The sequence below is a fragment of the Vitis vinifera genome, chromosome 15 (genome assembly GCF_030704535.1).
Source record: "Vitis vinifera cultivar Pinot Noir 40024 chromosome 15, ASM3070453v1".
Lineage (NCBI taxonomy): Eukaryota > Viridiplantae > Streptophyta > Magnoliopsida > Vitales > Vitaceae > Vitis > Vitis vinifera.
Window position 1 is genome coordinate 12297753 of NC_081819.1, and position 24930 is coordinate 12322682.

General features: G+C 30.2%; 2 protein-coding genes across 2 annotated transcripts; both read left to right on the forward strand.

Annotated features, from left to right (window-relative positions):
- Positions 1-1893: 1893 nt before the first annotated feature.
- On the forward strand, positions 1894-5417 carry LOC100248835 (very-long-chain aldehyde decarbonylase CER1-like). Its single transcript, XM_019225540.2, has 3 exons — positions 1894-1979; positions 4799-5174; positions 5307-5417. The coding sequence occupies exons 1-3, from the start codon at positions 1894-1896 to the stop codon at positions 5415-5417; spliced, it is 573 nt and encodes a 190-aa protein (XP_019081085.2).
- Positions 5418-6316: 899 nt separating this feature from the next.
- Positions 6317-15206, forward strand: LOC132255171 (very-long-chain aldehyde decarbonylase CER1-like). The gene is made up of 3 exons (XM_059743026.1): positions 6317-6550; positions 6712-6810; positions 15144-15206. Exons 1-3 carry the CDS (start codon positions 6344-6346, stop codon positions 15204-15206), a joined length of 369 nt encoding a protein of 122 aa, XP_059599009.1. The 5' UTR covers positions 6317-6343.
- Positions 15207-24930: the final 9724 nt, after the last annotated feature.

Consider the following 24930-nt stretch of genomic DNA (forward strand, 5'->3'; position numbering starts at 1 on the left):
ACTTCCGAGACCCCCATCTGAACATCGATGGTCCATAATTTCATTTAGAAACCCATAAGAAGGTGATTGGGGGTTGATCCCCACCTTAGAACGCACTTTAGAATCCTTGGTACATCATTCACAAAATTTGGTACATCCGATCCTATCACTTCCGGGACCCCTATCTGAACATAAATGGTCCATAATTTCATTTAGAAACTCATGAGAAAGTTATTTGGGGCCGATCCCCACCTCGGAACACACTTTGGAACCCTTGGTACATCATTCACAAAATTTGGTACATCCTTCACAAAATTTGGTACATCATTCAAAAAATTTGGTACATCCGATCCTATCGCTTCTAGGACCTCCATCTGAACATGGATGGTCCATAATTGCATTTAGAAACCCATAAGAAAGTTATTTGGGGTTGATCCCTACCTTAGAATACACTTTGGAACCTTTGGTACATCATTCACAAAATTTGGTACATCCTTCACAAAATTTGGTACATCTTTAATTAAATTTGGTACATCCGATCCTGTCGCTTCCAGGACCCCCATCTGAACATCAATGGTCCATAATTTCATTTAGAAACCTATAAGAAAGTGATTGGGGGCCGATCCCCACCTTGGAACGCAATTTGGAACCCTTCGTACATCATTCACAAAATTTGGTACATCATTCATTAAATTTGATACCTCCTTTATTAAATTTGGTACATCCGATCGTATCACTTTCGGGACCCCATTCGAACATGGATGGTACATAATTTTATTTTGGAACCCATAAGGAAGTGTTTGGAGGCCGATCCCTACCTCGAAACGCACTTTGGAACCCTTGGTACATCATTCACAAAATTTGGTACATCCAATCCTATCACTTATGGGACCACTATCTGAACATGGATGGTCCATAATTTCATTGAGAAACCCATAAGAAAGCTATTGGGTGTCGATCCCCACCTCGAAACGCACTTTGGAACCCTTGGTATATCCTTCACAAAATTTGGTACATCCTTAATTAAATTTGGTACATCCTTCATTAAATTTGGTACATCTGATCATATCGCTTTTGGGACCCCCATATGAATATGGATAGTCCATAATTTCATTTTGGAATCCATAAGAAAGTGCTTGGGGGTCGATCCCCACCTCGGAACGCACTTTCCAACCCTTGGTACATCCTTCACAAAATTCGGTATATCCGATCCTATCATTTTTTGGGACCCCCATCTGAACATAGATTGTCCATAATTTCATTTAAAAACCCATAAAAAAAAAGTGATTTTGGGCTGATCCCCACCTCATAACACACTTTGGAACCCTTGGTACATCATTCACAAAATTTGGTATATTCTTCACAAAATTTGGTACATCCTTCATTATATTTGGTACATCTGATCCTATTGCTTTCAGGACTCTTATCTGAACATCGATGGTCCATAATTTCATTTAGAAACCTATAAGAAAGTGATTGGGGGCCGATCCCCACCTCGGAACGCACTTTGGAACCCTTGGTACATCGTTCACAAAATTTGGTACATCTTTCATTAAATTTGGTACATCTGATCCTATCGCTTTCGGGACCCCAGTCGAACATGGATGGTACACAATTTCATTTTGGTACCCATAAGGAAGTGTTTGGGGGTCGATTCCCACCTCGAAACGCACTTTGGAACCCTTGGTATATCATTCACAAAATTTGGTATATGCGATCTTATCGCTTCCAGGGCCCCCATCTGAATATGAATGGTCCATAATTTCATTTAGAAACCCATAAGAAAGCTATTGGGGGTCAATCCCCACCTCGAAACGCACTTTGGAACCCTTGGTACATCGTTCACAAAATTTGGTACATCTTTCATTAAATTTGGTACATCTGATCCTATCGCTTTCGGGACCCCAGTCGAACATGGATGGTACACAATTTCATTTTGGTACCCATAAGGAAGTGTTTGAGGGTCGATTCCCACCTCGAAACGCACTTTGGAACCCTTGGTATATCATTCACAAAATTTGGTATATGCGATCTTATCGCTTCCAGGGCCCCCATCTGAATATGAATGGTCCATAATTTCATTTAGAAACCCATAAGAAAGCTATTGGGGGTCAATCCCCACCTCGAAACGCACTTTGGAACCCTTGGTACATCCTTCACAAAATTTGGTACATCCTTCATTAAATTTGGTACATCCGACCTAATTGCTTCTAGGACCCCCTTCTAAATATGGATAGTCCATAATTTCATTTTGGAACCAATAAGGAAATGTTTGGGGGCGATCCCCATCTCGGAACGCATTTTCAAACCCTTGGTACATCCTTCACAAAATTTGGTACATCCGATCCTATTGTTTCTGGGTCCCCCATCTGAATATGAATGGTCCATAATTTCATTTAGAAACCCATAAGAAAGTGATTAGGGGTCGATCCCCACCTCGGAACGCACTTTAAAACCCTTGGTATATCATGCCCAAAATTTGGTACATCCTTCATAATGTACCAAATTTTGTGAAGTGTACCAAATTTTATAAAGGATGTATCAAATTTTGTAAAGGATATACCAATGTTTCCAAAGTCCGTTATGAGGTGGGGAACAACCTTCAATAACTTCCTAAGGGTCTCCAAAGGAAAAAATGGACTATGGAAATGGAGATAAGTGTTCCGTTAGCTCAAGGATTTGATGTATCAAATTTTCTCAATGATGTACCTAGGGTTCCAAAGTCCATTTCGGAGTAGGGAACGATCTCCAATCACTTCCCAATATCCCTAAAGGAATAAACAAACCATGGGTAATAAAATAAAGGTTTCAATAGCTCAAATATGTACCAAATATTTTTAAGGATGAACCAAAGTTTGTAAAGGACGTACCAAGAGTGCCAAAGTTCATTCCGATGTGGGGAATGACCTTCAATTACTACCTAAGGGTCCTCAAAATGATAATATGGACCATGGGAAGATAGATAGGGGTCTCGATAGCCCGAGGATTGGATGTACCAAAATTTCTTAACGATGCGCCAAATTTCCTTAAGGATGTACCTAGGGTTCCAAAGTTCGTTTTGGAGTAGGGAACGACCTCTAATTACTTCCTAAAGATCCCTAAAGAAATAAAACGAACCACGGGTAATAATATAGAGGTCCTGGTAGCTCATGGATTGGATATACAAAATTGTTTTAAGGATGTGCCAAATTTTATGAAATGGTGTACCAAATTGTCTTTAGGATGTACCTTGGGTTCCAATGTCCGTTTTAGGGTGGGGAATTACCTCTAATTCTTTTTCAAGGGTCCCCAAAGGAATATATGAACCATAAAAATTAAAATAGAGGTCTTGGTTCCTCTAAGAATGGATATACCTAGGATCCCAAAGTTTTTTTTGGGGTAGACAAATACCTCCAATTACTTATCGAGGGTCCCAAAAGAATATATACACTATGATAAGTATGATAGTGTTTCCGGTTCTCCTAAGTATTAATTTACTTTTTTTTTTTAAGGGTGTACCTGTTTTTTATGGGATTAATATAAAAGGTTAAATACAATTTTTTTATGAAAAATAAATTTTCTTTTATATTTTATTTTAATTAAAAATTAAAGATTTTAGCCCAAAAAAAGTTAAATCCACAATCAATTTAAAATCATAAGAAAAATGATAAAAGCACCATCACTTATTGTGATTTTTATATGATAAATTTAAAAGAAAAATTAAAAGAAAAATAATGTAAATAATAAAATAGTATTACAATGATATTTTTACTTTTACATGTGATAGAATTTACAAAATAAATAAATCTTTTTTTTAGTATTAATATAAAAAATCTTATATCATAAAGTTCTAAATAATAAAATGGAAATTTTAAATTTAAACCTTAATTTATAAAATGTATTATTATAATTAATATTTAAAATCATAATTATTTGTGGGATAATATTTTCATTTTTGTCCATTATATATTTTGTTTTTATTTAATTTTTTATATTAATTATTTATTATATATTATCATTTTAAGTTTAATATGTTAAAAAAATAATTAAAATCAATAAATATAGATAAATTAGAGAGTAAAAATAAATTAAAATTAAAGAAGTTTTATGAGAAAATGTACGAGCATGTTAAAAAGAATATAAAGGAAAAATAATAATAATAATAATAAAAATTATAATAGGTGACAATGGATTATGGTGGTATGAGAGAAAAAAAAAAAAAAAAGTCAAGTGGAAACGTGACAAATGGTAAGAGATATTTATTGATTTGAGAAAAATAATAAAAAATATATGACACATGTACTTGTTAATAAGTGGTATTAAATTGATGTGTACTTTGTCCTTTACTTTTGAGGGTAATTGTGGAATAAATTTGAAAGCACTATTAGAGTGTATGAATAAACAATATTTTTTCCCATTTTACACCAAAATTAAAAAGAAAAAAGTGAAGTTCCAAATTCTTATATTTTTTATAATTGGTGTATGATTAGATGATTTTCCCTTATTTTTTTACCCAAAAAGTAACATTTTTTTCACATAAATATCATTTACCATTTTGGGTACATATATGTAGGTTTTAAAAGAAATTGTTATTTTTACAAGAAAAATAGAGACCCTTTTTGTCAAAAACAGATAGGGTTAAATTTCTAAATTTAGGTTTCTACTAACCTTTTTAATCAAATAACCTTAAACATGAAACAAATGGTAGATAATTCAATTAGTCATAACTTTTTGTTTTAATAATACTTCAATTATTTTGACATTCTAGTTTTTTTAATACTCGTTAGAAATCATATATATAATTTATGATGATAAATGATTTTAACCCCAAAATTTTCAGGTTTCACTCTCTGCATTACACCCAATTTCGAACCAATTACTCACTCTTCATGCCATTCTACGACTACATGTATGGTACTATGGACAAATCTTCAGATGTATTATATGAAAAATCACTTACAAGGCCTGAAGAATCGCCTGATGTAGTGCATCTCACCCATCTCACAACACCAGACTCCATTTATCATATAAGGCTAGGTTTTGCCTCTGTGGCCTCCAAGCCATACATCTCCAAATGGTACTTGAGACTAATGTGGCCTCTAACATCTTCGTATATGATGTTGATTTGGATTTGTTCTCGTACATTTGTTCTTGAAAGGAACCATTTCAACAAACTCAAGTTACAAACATGGGTCATACCAAAATATAGGATTCAAGTAAGAATCATATTTTGTTGTTATTTTATTTTCTTAATTTATTAATGAATTTTGTCATTGTTTCTTATTTTTTTAAGAATGATTTATTTCTAGTTAGTTATTATTCATTGAATCAATTGTTGAGTGGTGTAGTACTTCTTGAAATGGCAAAATGAACCCATCAATAGCTTGATTGAAGAAGCCATACTAGATGCAGAGCAAAGAGGCGTTAATGTGTTGAGTTTAGGTCTTCTCAACAGGTAAGTTATTACTCCTTTACCATTTTGGTTCCATTTTTTTTCTTCTTCTTTATTTTCCTCCATTCCCTTTGGTCGCTTTCATGCATAGATGTAGAGACATTATATGATGATCTGCATCCTCGCATGCGGATATTGTTCACTTTAATCAAGTGTCACCCTTCCATATGAATATTATCCATTTTAATATAATACTAAAAATTGACAAGAATATCACAAATCATTTCATATAGATATTATTTGCTTTAATATAATGTTAAGAACCGATTAAGATATCATAAATCCATTTGATGTGAATATTATCCATTTTAATATAATACTAAGAAATGATGGGGATACCACAAATTCCTTTCATCTAGATATTATTTGCTTTAATATAATGTTAAGAACTGATTAAGATATCATAAATCCCTTTTAGTGAATATTGTACGCTTTAATATAGTAATAGAAATTGATTGAAATATTAAAATATGTCATGTGATTATGGTGAGAGACAAACATCCCTTGTGAGGAGGTCCTTGCATGTGTAAATATTGTTTATTTAGGCCGCACAAATTTAAAATACATTTACATGAAACTTCTTTCTTTAATCAATTGGGATATCATATATTATGACTTTCACTAGAAGATCTTGGATTGATAGAAGCTTGGACTATCTTTTATTGAACCAACTTTAGATTGTTATACACCTGAAATGCACTTAGATAACCTATTTTCATTCGCATCCCCTATTTTCATTATAAGGAAAGTAAATCTTTGATGACTAGAAGAGAATTGTTGTGCCTATAAATAATTTTACCATATTGGTTTATAGTTTATATATGATTAATTCACTCATTTCCTTCTTTCATATTGAGCCCTCCAGCAATTTATCATCCATATTTGAAAAGTTTTAGTTCAAAAATAAATTTTTATTTAATTAATTAAAAAATTATGCAGGGTGAAGAGCTTAATATATATGGTGAGCTTTATATCCATAGAAATCCTAAGCTCAAAATCAAGGTGGTGGATGGGAGCAGCTTAGCAATAGCCGTTGTTTTGAACAGCATTCCAAAAGGAACCACTCAAGTACTCTTCCGAGGCAAGCTCTCCAAGGTTGCTTATTTCACAGCCCTTGCTTTGTGCCAAAAGGGCATCCAGGTATTTTTAATATAAATGAAAAAATGTTATTAAAATTTGAATGGTGCTTCATATGACTAGCAAAAACTAACTTTTTTAATTAATGTCAAACAGCAACTACTGTTTTACCTGTTCAATCCTAGTTTTGATTTATATTGGAATACAATTGAAATAATTCTTAGGTGGCTACTTTCCATGAGGAAGAGTACGCAAAGATCAATATGAAGCTGAACACCAAATTGGGAGGCAAATTGGCTCTTTCAAAAAATTATGCCCATAAGGCAAAATCCCTTCTTTCATCCTTCTATATATCTTATTATTATTATTATTATTTTCTATAATCTTCCTTAATGCTTACCATTGAAAACTTCCTTTTTAATTATACTTGGTACTGTTTGGTGTATTCATTGAGAAAAACTTTTTGTTTAATGATAGGCTAATGAACAAAGAACTATTATGATGAAGTTAACATAATTAAGCATTGGAGAATTTACAGGCTAATGAACAAACAACCCACCACCATTTTCTCATTTCTTTTTTCTTTTCTTTCTTTTTTTTTTTTTTGGGAAAAAAATGGACTTAGCATTAAAGATGTTTGAGATATAGTAGTGAAATATTGTACAGATATGGTTGGTTGGAGATGGCTTGACCAAAGAAGAACAGTTGAAGGCACCAAAAGGAACTCTATTTATTATGATTTTGAGGTGATATTTAGAGTACCCATTGAGGTAATTTTTTTACATGCTCTATATCATTTCAAAGCTTGAGAATCCAAGAATTCAAATCTTCAAACGGTGTGTAAATCGGAGTTGAAACGAGGAAGATATGGATGATTGAAGAGAACTACGCAAAGAGGAATCAAAGGAGTGTCAATTTCTCATGATTGTGAGAAACGGACCAAATAGATTGTTTTTGCAGTAGCATGGAAATCAGTTTCGCATGAACATGTGACTTTTTGCACGACCATGCCAAATGCTCTAAAATGATGTTAGAATGCTATCAATCCATTTATATTTCGCATGATCATGAGAAATGGATCATCCTTATGCGAAATCAACATCTTTTCATTGAAGTCTCCCGTGACTCAAATTTTTACAACTTTTATTGAGAGCCCTTGATTTGTAAAGAAGATTTTATATACTCTCTAAGATATTGCTATGTGTCAACTTAACTTTTAGTCTATAAATAGGCGTAGACCCACATTTCTCAAGTGCGCCCCCACTCGACCGGCGAGACTCACTTTTAATTGGTGAAAAATTTAGTTTTGGAAAAATTGGAGTCGCCACTTATTTTATTTTTATTTTAAAGGTAAAATAAAATAAGAAATAAAACCCCTAAAAAAATGACTCCACAGTTTTGAAAAAGCATGTCTTTGAAAAACCCGAGTCTGGGTCCGGGGATCAGGTTACCTATTGGAAAGGTACCTCTAAGAGGTAGCACCCCTCTAAGTCCTATAAAGGTCTCTACTAACTAAGTTGAGGGGAATGTGACAATTAATAGGTTGATTGAGGGTATCTAGGTTGACTAAGGTGATTTCCAAAAAATAACATGCTAAATAAGAAAACCAATTACAAATCAGAAAAAAAATTTTGAGTACGTACCTGGACTACTTCTTATGAGCTATCACAAGACACCAAAGTTAGTTCAAATAATATATCATCCAACATGCGCTTTATCATAAATAATTGAACAATGAAACAAATATCAAGATACCCAAGCACTATCGATTATAGGCATAGTTCACAATGACAAGCATATTCACTAAATTTAGAAGGTGAGCGTTGGGAGGCGTACCTGGATAGCATAGATAACTTATAATGCGCTTCCATAAGACTTGAGGGGTTAGATAATAATAAAATAAAGAAATCCTAGCATGCTTGTTATCTAATTAGCATAGCAAAAATTATCAAAGTATACGAAAACATCAATTATGACACACATCTTGTATACAATTCCTAAAAAATTTGATGATTTTGATTATAGAAAGTAGCTAAAGTGGTAGGAAAGATGAGTTTTAGAAAAATTATTTTATGTTGGGGTCCCATCAAGTCCCTAGTTAATATTCACAAATTTAACCTGTGTATTCCCATTAGCTTGTGAACACAAGCTCAAACCTATGTTAAGAAAATAAAGTTTTGGAAACTGAGAAAATGAGTACAATTGGGATAAAACTAAGTTGCATATTTTTATTTTTATTTTTTAAAAAGTGAGATCTTTGCACTAAATTCCTAGAATGGATTATTATTATTATTATTTTTTAAAATTGTTAAAAGATTTAAATTTATTTGAGAATGATTTTAGAAAAGCAAAAGGAACCATGTGATTTGATAAATCCATAACACAGGACACAAAATGAAGATTTTTCTTTTCATTCCTAATTTAAAAGGGTTTTTAAAACAAAAGAATATTAACTTGGATCTCTTTATTGGCTACCCTTTCATTTGGGATCTAGGAGCCACATCATTGATGGAGAATATTCATTTTTTTGAAAGAAAAGAAGTTATTTTGACTTCATTCGAGATGCCCATTTAAAAGAGTTATTTTCTTAATAAAAAAGTTTGAGTTCAAGACTTAAAAGAGTTCAATTAAAAAATAACTAGAATTGTCGACTTGAAAACATGGCAAAAAATTTAACTAAAACCTAAATTCTAAAAACTAAATGGATTCAATCAAAGTAAAAAGTTATCAATTTGAAGATGTGACAAAAATTTGACTAAAACTAAGATTCTAAAATAAAAATAAATTAATAAACAAATGAGGTCAATCCAACTAAAAGAAACCACTAAGAGGAGACATAGATTTAACTAAAACAAAAATTCTAAACAACTTAATAATTGAAAAAAAAATTGGTGCACTCTTATTTAAAAATCTGGTGGCTTTCTCAAGGATTTTAGTGTTCTCTCATAAAAAAAAAACTGATGGCTATCTCACTTAAAGAAAAATTTTGATGCACTCTTATTTAAAAATCTAGTAGCTTTATCAAGTATTTTGGTGCTCTCTCATAAAAAAATCACTTAAAAAAAAATTTTGGTGCACTCTTATTTAAAAATCTGGTAGCTTTATCAAGTATTTTGGTGCTCTCTCATAGAAAAATTTGATGGCTATACCATTTAAAGAAAAATTTTGGTGCACTCTTATTTTAAAATTTGGTAGCTTTATCAAGTATTTTGGTGCTCTCTCATAGAAAAATCTGATGGCTATATCATTTAAAGAAAAATTTTGGTGCACTCTTATTTAAAAATCTTGTGGCTTTCTCGAGGATTTTGGTGCTTTCTCATAGAAAAATATGGTGGTTATAAATTTCATTCTACACCAGCCCTGATTTTAAAGCAATATCAGTCCACATTTTTTATTTCAAAATAGCTTGACAACAACCCATATTTCAGGGATAAATCATCTTATATTCGATCAAAGATGCAACCCAGATTTTTAATAATAACCAACCTTGATTCTAAGCTAATCCAACCCGAAAAGCTTACCCAATATCAACCTAAATGCTTGGCTAAATAAAATTCAGACATGTCTCAAAATGCAATCCAAAATGTTGGTTAAGTTCAATCAAGTTCTCAGAAAAACAAAGCTTGGAATTAGACATTATGAAATGTTAACACAATTAATCAAGGATTCTTAAATCTAAAATATTATCACACAACTGAAGGAATATAAAAAAAAGTTGAAATAAAAAATAAATATAATCCATCAAAGTTCTAAAAATAATCAAAACTTAAAATTGAAAATAACTAACAAACTAATGTGTTCAAAATTTACCTTTGGTAGAGGAAAAGAAAAGGTTGTTGTTTGGCTCCTTTGTTGGTGCGGCTCCTTGATGCAGTATCACTTTCTGAAACTTTTCTGGTGTGGCCCACCTCTCTTCTGAAACACGGACTGATCCTCTTTGAAAACAGCATCCCCTAATCACTCCTAAACATGGACCGACTCTCTTTGAAAACAGCAGCCCACTCTTCTCCTCTGAAAAACGGACTGATCCTCCCTGTGAAAATCACAACCTCACCCCTTCAAAACACAGACTAATCACTCAAATAGCAGCCCCAAAAATGCTCTTTCAAAACACGGACTAATCACTCAAATAGCAACCCCAAAATCCCCTCTGAAACGTGGACTAATTTCCTCCAAACAGCAACCTCAAATGCCCCTTTAAAACACGGACTGATCACTCAAACAACAGCCTCAAAAATTCTCTCTGAAACATGGACTGATCACTCAAATAGCAGCCCCAAAATCCCCTCTGAAACATGGACTAATTTCCTTCAAACAACAGCCTAAAGAAACCCTTTAAAACACAGACTGATCACTCAAACAGCAGCCCCAAAAAGGATCTCTGAAACGTGGACTGATCACTCAAATAGCAGCCCCAAAATCCCCTCTGAAACGTGGATTAATTTCCTCCAAACAGCAGCCTCAAAAAATCCTTTCAAAACCCAAACTGATTCCTCCAATTCTCCATAAAAATCAGCCTCACTTCTTCTCTGAAATGTAGACTGATTTCCTCCAAATAGCAACCTCAAAAAAAGCCTTTCAAAACCCGGACTGATTCCTCCAATTCTCCATAAAAATCAACCTCACTTCTTCTCACTTCTTCTCTGAAACATAGACCGATTTCCTCCAAACAGCAGCCTCAAAAAAAATCTTTTCAAAACCAAGACTGATTCCTCCAATTCTCGAGAAAAATCAGTCTCACTTCTTCTCTGAAACGTGGACTGATTTCCTCCAAACAGTAGCCTCAAAAAAATCCTTTCAAAACCCGGACTGATTCCTCCCATTCTCTAGAAAAAATCAGCCTCACTCTTTCTTTCTCCTCTGTACCTTCTCTCAATGTGCACCCTCACTCCCCATGGTGTAACTGCACCATTTCTTCTCTTTTGAATCGTGTCTCTTCCTTTTCATACCACCTTCTTCCCTTTTTCTTTTTTTGAACACAACCACACTTCCTGTCCACATACACACTGCACCCTTTCCTTTCACTTGCCAAAACCCAACCTTCTTAATCTTCTTCCCATAATCATCCATTCCCATAATCATCTTTTTCAATAATCTTTTTTCCAATATGGAGTATGTAAAATCCCGGGCAATAAAACAAAAAATGACAAATAAAAAAATAGAAAAATAAGGGTTAGAATAATAAAAAAAATATGTAACTAATAATTAAAAATCCAAATTATGTAATTTTAAACGAAATTAAAAATATAGATCACATGCATAACTAAAATGAATTATCAACTCAAGCAACTCTCTATCAAAATAAATTAATAAATAGATAAATAAAAACGAAATGAATATGATTATTAAGCTCATGCAATTTTCCAAAAATAAATAAATGAATAAAACTAATAAATAGATAAAGATAAAAACAAAAAAATAAAAACAAAATCAAGCACATGCAAGTCATACGAGTTATGCAACCATGCAAGCCATGCAAACCATGCCCACGCAAAAAATGATCTAAAGGGGCCTAGAGTGCCTAAATGGACCTAGGATGCCTAAATGGGCCTACGATGCCTATGTGGCCCTAGGGTGCCTAAATGGGCCTAGGGTGCCTAAATGGGCCTACGATGCCTATGTGGCCCTAGGGTGCCTAAATGGGCCTAGGGTGTCTAAATGGACCTAAGGTGCTTAAATGGGCCTAGGGTGCCTAAATGGGCCTAAGGTGTCTAAATGGGCCTAGGGTGCCTAAATGGGCCTACGGTGCCTAAATGAACCTAGGGTGCCTAAATGGACCTAGGGTGCCTAAATGGGCCTAGGATGCCTATGTGGCCCTAGGATGCTTAAATGGGCCTATAGTGCCTAAATGGGCCTAGGGTGCCTAAATGGGCCTAATATGCCTATGTGGGCCTAGGGTACCTAAATGGGTCTAGGGTGCCTAAATGAGCCTAGGGTGCCTAAGTGGGCCTAGGGTGCCGAAGTGGGCTTAGGGTGCCTAAATGGGCCTAAAGTGCCTAAGTGGGCTTAAGGTGGTGCCTAATGGGCCTAAGCGGTGCCTAATGGGCCAAGTGTGTCTAATGAGCCTAGAGTGTACTAAGTCTAAATAGAGCTGCCAAGAGTCACAATGGGGTTAGGTAAATCCCTCAACCAAAGTCTCTAAGATGGCTTAAAAAAATAGGCTACACGAGTAGCAATGGGCCACCAAGAAATTGCTGTAAAGTATCGAACAAATACATAATAGGACATGTGATAGGAGAACAAAATGGGGGGTCTACAATAGGGCATTAGAGTTCTTTTTTTGGGGGGTTCAGGAATTATTAGATGTTCTTGGATTTTCTTAGAGAGAGAAAAAAAAAACATTAAAGATTCTCGATTTGTTTTCTTTATTTTAATTAATTGTTTCTAATTTCTTTTTATTCAAGAATGGTTCTTTATTCTTCTTTTATGGATAGTGTGAGTGAAAACACCACCATGAGAGGCTAAAAAGTCATCTTGGGGTGTGAAACATGAAAACCTAGGGTTAGAGCTAAGGGAAAACAATGGGTAAAATCGAACTAAAAATGGGATGAATGAAGGGTTAAGGCATAATAGATGAAAATAGAAATATCCTCCAATGTTAGTTTGAATTAGGGGATGGTACAATAGCCCATTCCTTGATACTAGGGATTTTTGGTAATTCTTTATCCCTAGTTATCTGAGGTTTTGTTATTGTTATCTATCCTATGACGAATCTACACAGAGTGGTAAAGGCCTAACTTCTAGACCTAAACCCAATTTTCATACCCATTCATCTATTTGGTATTTCAATAATGGAATAAAATATTAAAAGTTAGGATATGGATGTAACCCTGAGTTGTGGAACTCAAGTTGATCTTGTTTAATCCCACATTCTGAATACCCTAAGACTAATCAAAATTGATACCCAATTGTGGAACCCCCAATCTTGAATCATTTGAATTAGAAATCAATCATTCTTTTGCAATTTATTTAAGATTTATTTTATTAAATTCAATTTTGTTCAAATCAAATGTTTATTTTTTCTAATTCAAGAATTTAGCAAAGAGCAATCTTTTAGACCTAGTTTAACAACTTCCATAGATTAGTCCTTAAGGACGATACCAGGAGTACTATAAAAGAAGTAGTGACTCTTTTTTCAGTTTTTCTTGGCCAGAGTTGCTATGTAATTTAGGCTTGGTATTTTGGACAACAGAGAATTGTGGCCACTAAGTAAAGAACAATTATAAAAATAAAATAAAAAAAAAAGAATTCCACTAATTAAGAATGAGGTACCTATAAAAAAAATTATATAAAAAATAATTATTTTGAGTTGTTTACCCTTTTATCATTAACTTGATAGTGGAGAGAGGTTGGTGTTAGGACATTATGTTTTGTTTTTTTTTGTTGGCAATTTTGTTCCTTTTTATTTTGGCATAAGATCTTTTTAGACGTTGACTTACTCTCCATTGAAGATTCAAGGTTCTCATTTAACCTTTCCATGTAAAAAACCTCTTGTCTCTTGTGTGATAGATTGTCATTGATTATTTCTAATTTCTTACATAGTTTAATTGAGTTAAATAGGATTAACTAATTCTCAAAGGTTTAATTGGACTAAAAATCTTAATTATTATATTAAAATCTTTGGAACACACTCATTCAATCTCCCCAGGTGTTACCCTATTGAAGATGATAACTTCTATAGTTTACCCTAGGAATCCATTAGAGATATCCTTGAGATAATGGATAAGACTATGGATACCCCTAAAAACATCCCTGAAAAGGTGGTTGACCCCAATAGAGATAAAAAGCCACTTGAAGTTGCTAAGCCAAATGAAGTGAGTACTAGAAATAAATCCAAAGTACCAAAAAATTACCTTATCTCAAATATAATAGGAAATATGAATGACTCCATGGTAACAATGAGACAATCAAGACACAATAAAATATACTTCTTTTGTTATACCTCCCAATTAGAGTAAGAAAATGTGGAGAAAACTCTAGGAGATGAATCTTGGACTATCGCACTATAGGAAGAGTTAAATCAGTTGATTTTGTTTATATCATTTTCCACATACTATTTTACCTTAGGTATTTATGTTTGGCATGTGTAGGTTACAAATATAGGGATATTTTGTACTATTGGATTGTCCTTTGCATATAGTCAATTGAATAGGTTTAGACAAGTGTTATTAAGTGTTATGTAAACTCCGTTTGAAAGTTTTGGGGGGTTTATGTAACTTTGTTTTGTCACAAAATTGCCAAAGGGGAAGATTTTTAGGATAGTATGTTTTGCTTTCAAATTTGGCAATTTGGTTCCTTTTTATTCTGGCATAGGATCGTTTTAAACAATAACTTACTCTCCATTAAAGATTCAAGATTGTTGTTCAAATCAATCAAACAATCAGAGTTAAGTCTGAAAAGTTTAATTAAAGGTAAGTTAGCTTTTTTGAGAAGGTAGGATTGGATCAGAAGTTTTAAAATTGAACTAAAATGTCTTAATTAACTTTTGGAAAGTTGAGATTTTATCTTGTAAAAAATTCTATTTCTAACCCCTAGGCTCTTAGGCCTATACACACCTTTCTTAAATGTGTTTTAGGATTGGATGCTCTCATTTAGAAAATACTAACTTTCCCTACCATTCCTAAAAGCTCTTAAAGGTTCTTTGAATGAACTCTAGGCCGTTGAAGAGACTTACATCCCCTCAAAGCCTGAGGCAAATTCATTGGAGCGCTCAAGGTGATGAGTCGTGGATGTGAATCATGATATAAGTGTTGGAGAGTAAGTCTTAGACAATGTTTGACAAGTAAAACTATGTATTACAATTTCCTATAATGGATTTTAGATTTAAGGTCTTAGATCCCATAGTTTTTTATCTCTACATGTTACATGAGGGTTTTCCATATAAAAAACTTCTTATCTCTTGTGTGTTAGATTGTCATTGATCATTCCTGATTTCTTATATAGAGTTTTGATTTGAAGAGGATTAAATAAGTCTCAAATGTTTAATTGGATTAAAATTTTCAACTTATATATTAAAATATTTGAAATACACTCATTCACCTACCCAACCCCTAGGTGTTACCCTACTAGAACATTGGTGTTTATAGTTGGTTTGAGCAACCTCATCATTTTCTCTCGAGGTTCTAAGTATCAACTAAGTTGTATCAGCCTAAGCGTTTTTTGCACCGAGTTCGATACCTAATGCCTTCTTAAACATAGATTCAGCTAGGAACTAATTAAACTAGGTTGATTTAGTCGACATTTTGAGTTTACATGGTTGAATCATATGAGTTACCATAATATTCTCAAGTTAAATCTAGAAATTGTTTTTTTTTCCTTTTCAAATCACAGTAAAAAAAACACCACACAGTAACCAAAACTGAGAAATATTTGAAAAATAAAAGATTTCTCTTAAAAGGTAAAGGTTTTTAAGCATTATGATCGTACCCATGAAGAAGAAGGAAAAAAAAAAGTCGTCATATTACTTCATCGATCACTGTCGCTTTGTGTTAGTTTACCTCTCTCTACTTCATCTTCATCACTTTGTGCCCATGGGTGTGTGTTGCAGAGGAGACTCCCTCCCTTTACTTAAATAATGCGTCATCACCCACCCCCCCCCCCCCCTCTCTCTCTCTCTCTCTCTCTCTCTCTACATGGTGTGGCTTTGAAGAAAAAGGGAAGGGTAATATATATTACTTTATATAAGAATAATTTATTATTTTAAATGTTTATGTGTGGTACAAATTATATTTATATGCTAATGATTTATTATTTTATATTAAAAAAATGTAATATGAATTACATCAATTTACCTCATGGTTGATGATGTTTGGAATTGAGAATTTGAAGACAATTTCATTCATCAATTTGAAGATAATAGCATCAATTTATATAACAATTTTCTTTTTATTAGTTTTTAAAATTTATTTAGTTGTACTTATTTTTTAAAATAATTTTCATCATATTTTTTATACTTTTTAAGACCTTTTGAATACATAAATTTGTGTATTGCCCGAAGCCGAGCTAAGTTGCCAAGACTGAGGTGCCTTAAAACCACTCTGTCAATTACCAATTCATCCGAAGGAGGACAAATCAAACCACTCTTTTTCTTTTAAGGAACTTTCATACATACTCCCAACCATTGAGTCATTGACATGGTGGTGTACTTAACTGACACCATCTTAGCTTCCTATGCATTCATATTATTTACTTAAATAAATTAAACTCCTTTTAACCTCACCATATTATTTATTTTTTTAGACAATATATTCAAGATAAATATCCTCAAATAGAATATATGCAAGAATAAATATAAACTTATTATATTTACTTAAATAAATTAAACTCCTTTTAACCTCACCATATTAATTATTTTTTTAGACAATAGTTGATCCATTTCCTTAACATTTCCATTTGCCACCTATCCCCTCGCTGACATAGTAGCCAAGTGGTGTCCAAACAAGGTAAAAGTAGGAAAGGGTAGTTTAGTGATACATGACTTTACAAATGCGACAAATTTAAAATTTGAGGTAGTAAAATTTTTAAATATTACAATTTTTTTATACAATTTTTAAAAATCATTTTGACTATATTTGGTTTTAGAAAAATATCTGTGGGACAAGACAAAAAAAAAATATCCATTATCAACATAAAGTTACAACATTTCTCTCAATTAAGAAGAGAGTACATAAAAGCTTAGAAAAAAATGAATTTTTTTTTGGGATGAATAAAATTGGGGTGGGATGACTTCCCATTTTTGTCGTCTTCTAACATGGGGTGGGATGACTTCAACTTTAATATTTTTTTACTTGAAGTCATTCTTCTATGTTTTACCCTATTACATGCCACTTACATTACTGTCAAACCTTAAAAGGATTTGCACCAATTGAATTTATCAGTATTAATTAGTCTTGTTAAGGCATTTGCATTGCCATTCGTATGGATCAGTGTTAATTGAATTTTTTGCTTTTAAAAGGAGAAAATTGTTTTTTAGACTAAAAAAATATGCTTGGTAATTTTTCAATAGAAAATAACTTTTTAAGAATATATTAGATTTGTGTAGTATGCTTTTTTCAACTTTGGTATATATATATATATATATATATATTGTAATAAAAATAATAAAACTATAAATATTTCATTCACTTTTACCAAAATTAAAAGGAAAAGATTAAAAGATAAAAATATTGGTTAACATATCTAACCTAGATTATTATAACTCTATCTCTTTTCTACTTCTTCTCTTCCACTTATCCTTAATTTTACTTTTAATAAAAAGTTATACATCTTTAAATTATTTAATCTTTATATAAAATAATTAAAATAAGTTCAATAAATTTAAAATAATATATAAAAATAATTTATTAATTTTAAATTTTATTTTTTATGTTCCTTAATTTTTTTTTTCTTCTCACATTTTTCTTTCACCTAGCTACTATATATAATTGCAGTGTTTAATTTAGACCCAGTAGGTGGGTGAATGAGGTCAAAAAACAAAGAAAAAGCTGGATGCAAATAGAAGAGGAGGCATCCATATTGCTTTGGTATATCAACTCTTTACGTCTTCAGAATGAAGTACATGAATTTGGTGGGAAGTAGCGATCAGCTCACTAACAAAAGTTAATTGGAATCAGAAAGATAAAACACATGGACACTTGTGCATGGTGCCAAAATGAAACACGTATGGCCCACAAGCAAGTCATTAATTGTTTGGAAGATAAACCAAACCAAACGTGTTACTAGTTATGGTGTGATTAGATACACTTGTGAAAACTTGAAGTGGAAGGCTGATAATAACACATGTCAAATCCTAAATACATTATAGATCTATGGTCTCTAATTAATTAAGGGACAATTGTGTTTTGGGTCCGGCTGGACCCAAAAATTAATATTTGGTCCATATAACTTACATAATTAATAGAAATGATTTGGTCCATATAACTTACTGATTACTACCCAAAAAGTGTTATTTTGCGTCTTTAATTCATTATGTTTTAAGCACTTTTGTGTAGTAGTTCTCCATTTTTATTCCAATTGGCATGTTAAGGACCTAGCAATGACTTCTAATCATATTTGTGGCTAGTTTTAGTGTTTTGACAGCTTTTTGGATCATTAAGACAAGCCAAGTAAAGGAGAAAAACAAAGAGGAAAACAGAGTGAAGAAAACAGAGGACAGCAACTACAGTCTTCCTTTGCACTTTTGGAGCACTTTCCGAAGTCCATTTTCTACATGCTATATACCATTTCAAAGCTCAGGAAGTCAAGAATCCAATACTTCAAACCGTGTACAATTTGGAGCTAAAATAAGAAAGATATGGCTTTCGGAAGACAACTGCATCAAGCAAGTGCGAATTTCGCACCAGCCCAAGCAAGTGCGAATTTCGCACCAGCCCATGCAAGTGCGAATTTCGCACCAGCCCATGCGACTTTGGTGCGAAATCTCCTCTGTTCTGCCAACTCTACATGAGATCTTTTCTTTTGTATTTTTTGATGTAAATTCCTTTCTTATCCTTGTAATTAGTCAATCACAGACTTTGCTTTGTAAAGACTATAAGAAGGGTGGAAATCATCTCTCGAAAGATAAATTGTATTTTTTACACTTAGTGAAATTTTCCTCTCGGGGAGAAATATAGAGTTCTCTTTGCTTTCCTTTTCTCTCTTCTATTTTCTTTTTCTTGGAAGCCAAACAATCTCTGAGGATGTTTTCCCAAAGGATGAGAGGCTAAACATTTAGTTTCTTGGAGTGAAGGAAGCTAGGTGAAAAGTTCAGATGCAAAAGTGGAAAACTCTCGTGCATTAAATACAGGTAGTTGGAGTTCATAAATGGCTTTTAAATCTAAAGTTTTGCTTTAAATCCCTTAGAATCACTTTGAATGGCCAATACATGATAAGTTTTAGGTCTCTGTGGATACTTATTGCTAGATCCACATCAGAGCATTAGTTATCATGTACGAGCCATTGGAAAGTGGCTCAAGATGAAGACCCATAGTGTCTAAAGCCATTAATGGAACTTGACTACCATTTCTATTGACTTTTTATGGATTAAATCTTCATTGTTAAACCTATACCGGTTCGGGAAACAACCATCCTTTATGTTGTTGTCCACAATACGAGGAGAAAAATCTGGAATTTCCCACTTTGCATTCTGAACTTGATCCTAGCAACCTTTAGCTCCGGGAGACTTTCTTTTTCCATTTTTACCTAGTTTTATGTTAGTTTCGTTTCAAACACAACTTTCAAAACAAATTTTATTTTCTTTTAAACTTTAGGTTTTTGACAAAGGGAATCATCAGATTCAATTTCTAATCTCAAGTCTATCACTGGTAGAGTGAAAACCCATCCCAGAGTTCGACCCTAGAGCTGCTATACTATAGTAGCTTTGCTACGCTAGTATGAGGTCATAGGATTTATAAATATTTTTTTTTAAAATACCCAACTGAGCATGAATCACTTACATAATTAATAGAAATGATATAAGATGTTAATAGACCAATATACCCTTCAAATTTTCATATATTACCTTTTAAGAATATAAAATAGTGATGAACTAAAATACCCAATGACCTTTCACATAAGTTTTTTTAAAATTTGGATTTTAATGATTTGGATTTTAACAATTTTCACACCACTATTCATGCAACCATAATAATTCTATTTTAAAATTTTGGATTTTTCATTGTTTTTAAAAAAAATTTATATATAAATAATTGAAAATCAGCATTATTTTCTATTTGTAATTATAAATAAAGAAAAATTATGTTTAAAAAATACTTTAAAAAAAATGGTAATATGATTTATATTTTTTGTATTTTCTTTTTGAAAAAAAATTTAATTAAAAAATGAAAACTATTTTTAAAAATAAAAATTGAAAACGTTGTATTTTTTATATGAAAATAATAAAAAGAATTAAATTTTATTCATTGATTATCCATTTTTATTTTTTTCCATTAGTTATTTTATATATATATATATATATATATATATATAGTATGTTTACAATTAAACAAAGGAATTAGTCAATTATGTATTTTTTGTGTGACTATCTTTTACATGAAAAATAATTAAATAACTAAATTATATATATTTATTACTCTTTTTAATTTTATTTTCTTTATTTATTTTTTGTCTAACAGAAAATTTTAATATATCCATAATTAACAAAGTAATAGATTTGATCTATTAAAATAAATTACTTTCTAATTTAAATAAATAAAATGAAAAAAGTAAATAAATTTGGGGTTACTTCTATTTTTTAACATATCTTATATTAATATTTTTTATGGTTAAATAAATTTTTTATTATTTTTTTCTTTAATTCCAAAAATAAAATGAAATAAATAAATAAATTTCGCATTTTATAACTGATCTTATATTCATATTTCTTATGGTTAAATAAATTTTTTATTCTTTTTTCTTTATTTCCAAAAATAAAAGGAAATAAATAAATAAACTTGACTTAAATAATAGTTTTTAAGTAATTTCTTTGTCATATTTTTAATTACATTTTGCAATAAACTAAAATAATGTTTTATTTTTTTAATTATTTTAAATATCAAACTATTGGGAACATAGTTTACACACTCATGGGGATATAATTTATGCATATATATGAAATTTATACCATTATACAATGTAATTACACTAATTGTACAAGAGGTGTATACAAGACTGTACATTTTGAATAACTTTTTTTTTTCTTGTCATCTAAGGATTATACGCTCTCCTACCACAAATTCTTTTATTTCATATACTTTATTTAACTTGCATATAACAATTCAAATACTTACCTTAATAATTATGTTTAGGGAAAAATTTTGTTTTTACGTTTTATATCATTTTTTAAATAAAACCATTGGAAACATGGTTCACACATCATATGTGGCACATAATATATGCATATGGATGAAATTTTATATAATATATTTTACTTGAAATTTCATTTTTAAAGTTTCACTAAAAAATTGTATTGACAATTTTCTTGTTGTGAGTCAAAATACTTTGCATTAGTTTATCTAAATAAGAAAAATTATTAATATAATATTAGAACTTCATATTTTAATTATTTTTGTCAATAAATTTATCTTTTAAAAAATTTTAAAATTAAAATTTTAAAAATTTAAAAGCTAATATATATATATATATATATATATATATATATATATAATAAGAGTGAAGTGATAGTCAATTTTTAAAATTTTTAAATATGGTTAATGTAGAAAATATAAAAAATAATTAAAAATAAGAGAAAAGTATAAATGAAAGGCTAATATAAATTTAAAATAAAAAATTAAAATTAAACTAAAAGATAAAAAATATTTGGATGAAAAATCCCAAAATTTTTATCATTACTTATAATAAGAGTAAAAAGATTCAATATCTTTAAAAAAGAAAAACATTATTGCTTTTTATTTGACATAAAATAGAAATATAGATTGGAAGAAAAAGAAAAAAAAAAGTTAGAAATGAGTAATATTTAATAGGGAACAGAAAAGGGAAAAAAACATAAAAATTGAAATTCACGCTCACTATGAGCCTATGTAAGGGTTAAGGGTATTTTAAGAATTAATAAAAGACTAAATCTTAATTTTTGAGCCCAAAACACAGTTATCCCCATAATTAAAGAGACTTTAATACTAGCTAGCTATTTGTACTAAAAGAAAAATGTCCCCTTGATGTGTAGGAAGGACATTTTGGTGAAACGTCTTCATCAATAAATCAATAAAACTGGGGGAGAATTGTGTTTTGGGCCTAGCTGGACCCAAAAATTAATTTTTGATCCTCCAACCACCCATATTTAAGCTCAAGGATATGAGATAGTAATTGACAAAAATACTCACTTGACTCATTTTTGTCTTTATTCTACTACTTGCCACTCTTCTTTCTTATTTAACCATTTTTGGATTTTTCATTTTTTTAAAACTCTTTTATAAATAATTGAAAATTTACATTATTTTTTATTTTTAAATTATAAATAAACAAAAATTATATTAACGATTCAAAGACTATTTTGGAAAATATTTTCTAAAAAATATTAATTTAAATAAATAAAAATTATCTTTTACATTTATTTTTATAGTTTAGATTTTAGAAGTAAATAATTTAATGATTAAAATACCATTTAAAATAAATATATTCACTATTTTAATTTTTTTTTATACTAAAAAGTATTTTAAAGTTTTTTTTTATTATAAAATAAAAAGTTCAATTTTTTTTTTTATTTTGATCTTCTTCCTTCCTTATTTTAATAACTTTTTGAACATGACTTTTAATAATAAGTTATATGAAATGCTATAAATTTGTTTATTAATGATTTTTTTTAATGATTTGAATTAATTGAAAATTTATTAAAATAAGAAAAAGAAAAATAAAGAAAGTGGATGGATTGAGACTTTTTATTTTAAGTATTCGATTAAAATGATAATGGATGGAGAGTTTTTATTTTAAGTACTCAATTAAAATGTTTTCATATGACCTAATTTTAGAAGTGGATTATATCAATACATAGTAGAGATTTATTTATTTATTTTTATATAAAAAGGGTTGAAAGGTATATTTACTTGTTTTAGATGAAAACAAATAACTAAAAATTATATAGATTATATTTGAGTTTGGTTTTAAAATATTTTTCTAGTTTTTATTTTTATTTATTTTATTTTCTATATTGTCTCTTTTTGAAAATACGTTTAAGTTATGACAAATATGAAATTTGTGTCATTGTACAAGGGTATTACACTAATTGTACAAGGGAAATGTGCTAAGTGTATAAGGGTGTATAAGGTTCCTAATAGGTTTTATACGATTTTTAAACAACTTGAATTTGATATTAAGACGATTATTGATAGTTTTTTTTTCTTTTTTTTATCAAACTATTTCATTAAGACATTCCTTACAAAAATTAACACATAAGAAATAAAATTTTGAGTTATTTGAGTTATTGTACAAGGGTATTACACTAATTGTACAAGACAAATTTATAAATTGTACAAGGGTGTACAAGATTACTTTTTGTTATGGATTTCAAGTGATTTTGAAAAACTTTCCTATTTTTTTCCACTCAAAGATTTTTCCCCCACTCAAATTCTCTCACTCAAGAATTGTTTTGAATTTTATTTTTAAATTTCATCATCAAAATTTTGTAATTGCATATTTTGTTTTTGTAGTTTTAGCAATGTTCTTTCTTTTCACTATTTTTTTTTTGTGAAATTTTATCCAAATGAATCTATATTTAAAATTATAATCATATTTATCAAAATTTTTACTTAGATTATCTGATTATCTTTAATTCTTTTAATATATTTATACTCATTTATTTAAAAAAATGAAAAACTAATTTTTTTTTTTTTTGTAAACATGTTCTATTACCTTTCAAGTAAAAAATTAGATAAGTTTGAAATTAAATACCACTTTCAATAATTTTTAGATAAAATTTTATATAATATATTTTATTTGAAACTTAATTTTTAAAGTTTAACTAAAAAATTATATTGACAATTTTCTTGTTATGGGTCAAAATACTTTACATTAATCTATCTAGATAAGAAAAATTATTAATATAATATTAGAACTTCATATCTTAGTTTTTTTTTTCAACAAATTTATCTTTTTAAAAATTTTAAAATAAAACATTAAAAATTAAAAAGCTATATATATATATAATAAAGTGAAGTGATAGTTAATTTTAAAATTTTTAAAAATATGGTTAATGTAGACAATATAAAAAATAATTAAAAATAAGAGAAAAATATAGATGAAAGGGTAATATAAATTTAAAATAAAAAATTAAAATTAAACTAAAAGATAAATGCAAAAAGATAAAAAATATTTGAATGAAAAATCCCAAAATTTTTATCATTGCTTTTAATAAGAGCAAAAAGATTCAATATCTTTAAAAATGAAAAATAAAAAAATATTATTACTTTTTATTTGACATAAAATAGAAATATATATTGGAATAAAAAGGAAAAAAAAAGTTAGAAATGAGTAATATTTAATAGAGAATAGAAAAGGAAAAAAAACACAAAAAAAAAAAATTAAAATTCACACTCACTTGTAGGCGTATAAGAGATAAGGGTATTTTAGGAATTAATGAAAGAAAATATTATTCATCTTAATTTTCATACTTTGTCTGGATCTTGGGCTTAAATATAAGTGGTTGAAAGATCAAATGTTAATTTTTGGGCCTAATTGGGCCCAAAACACAATTCTCCCTAAAACTGGAAATGCAATCAAATTTTCTTCACTGCTGAAATTTGAAGTAAAAGGACGGTCAATGGTGTAAGTACGTAAAATGTTACTTCGTTTCTGTTTTTAGGTTAGAATTTAAATGATGAGATGGACAGGATTTAATTAGTTGTGTCATAAAGCTTCGTCTTTTTGACAAGTAGCTGGTTGTTAGGTGTTGGAAATCGCATCTGCATTGATAGCAGCAGAATTCTGAACACTACATATAGTCCTCACTCCTCATT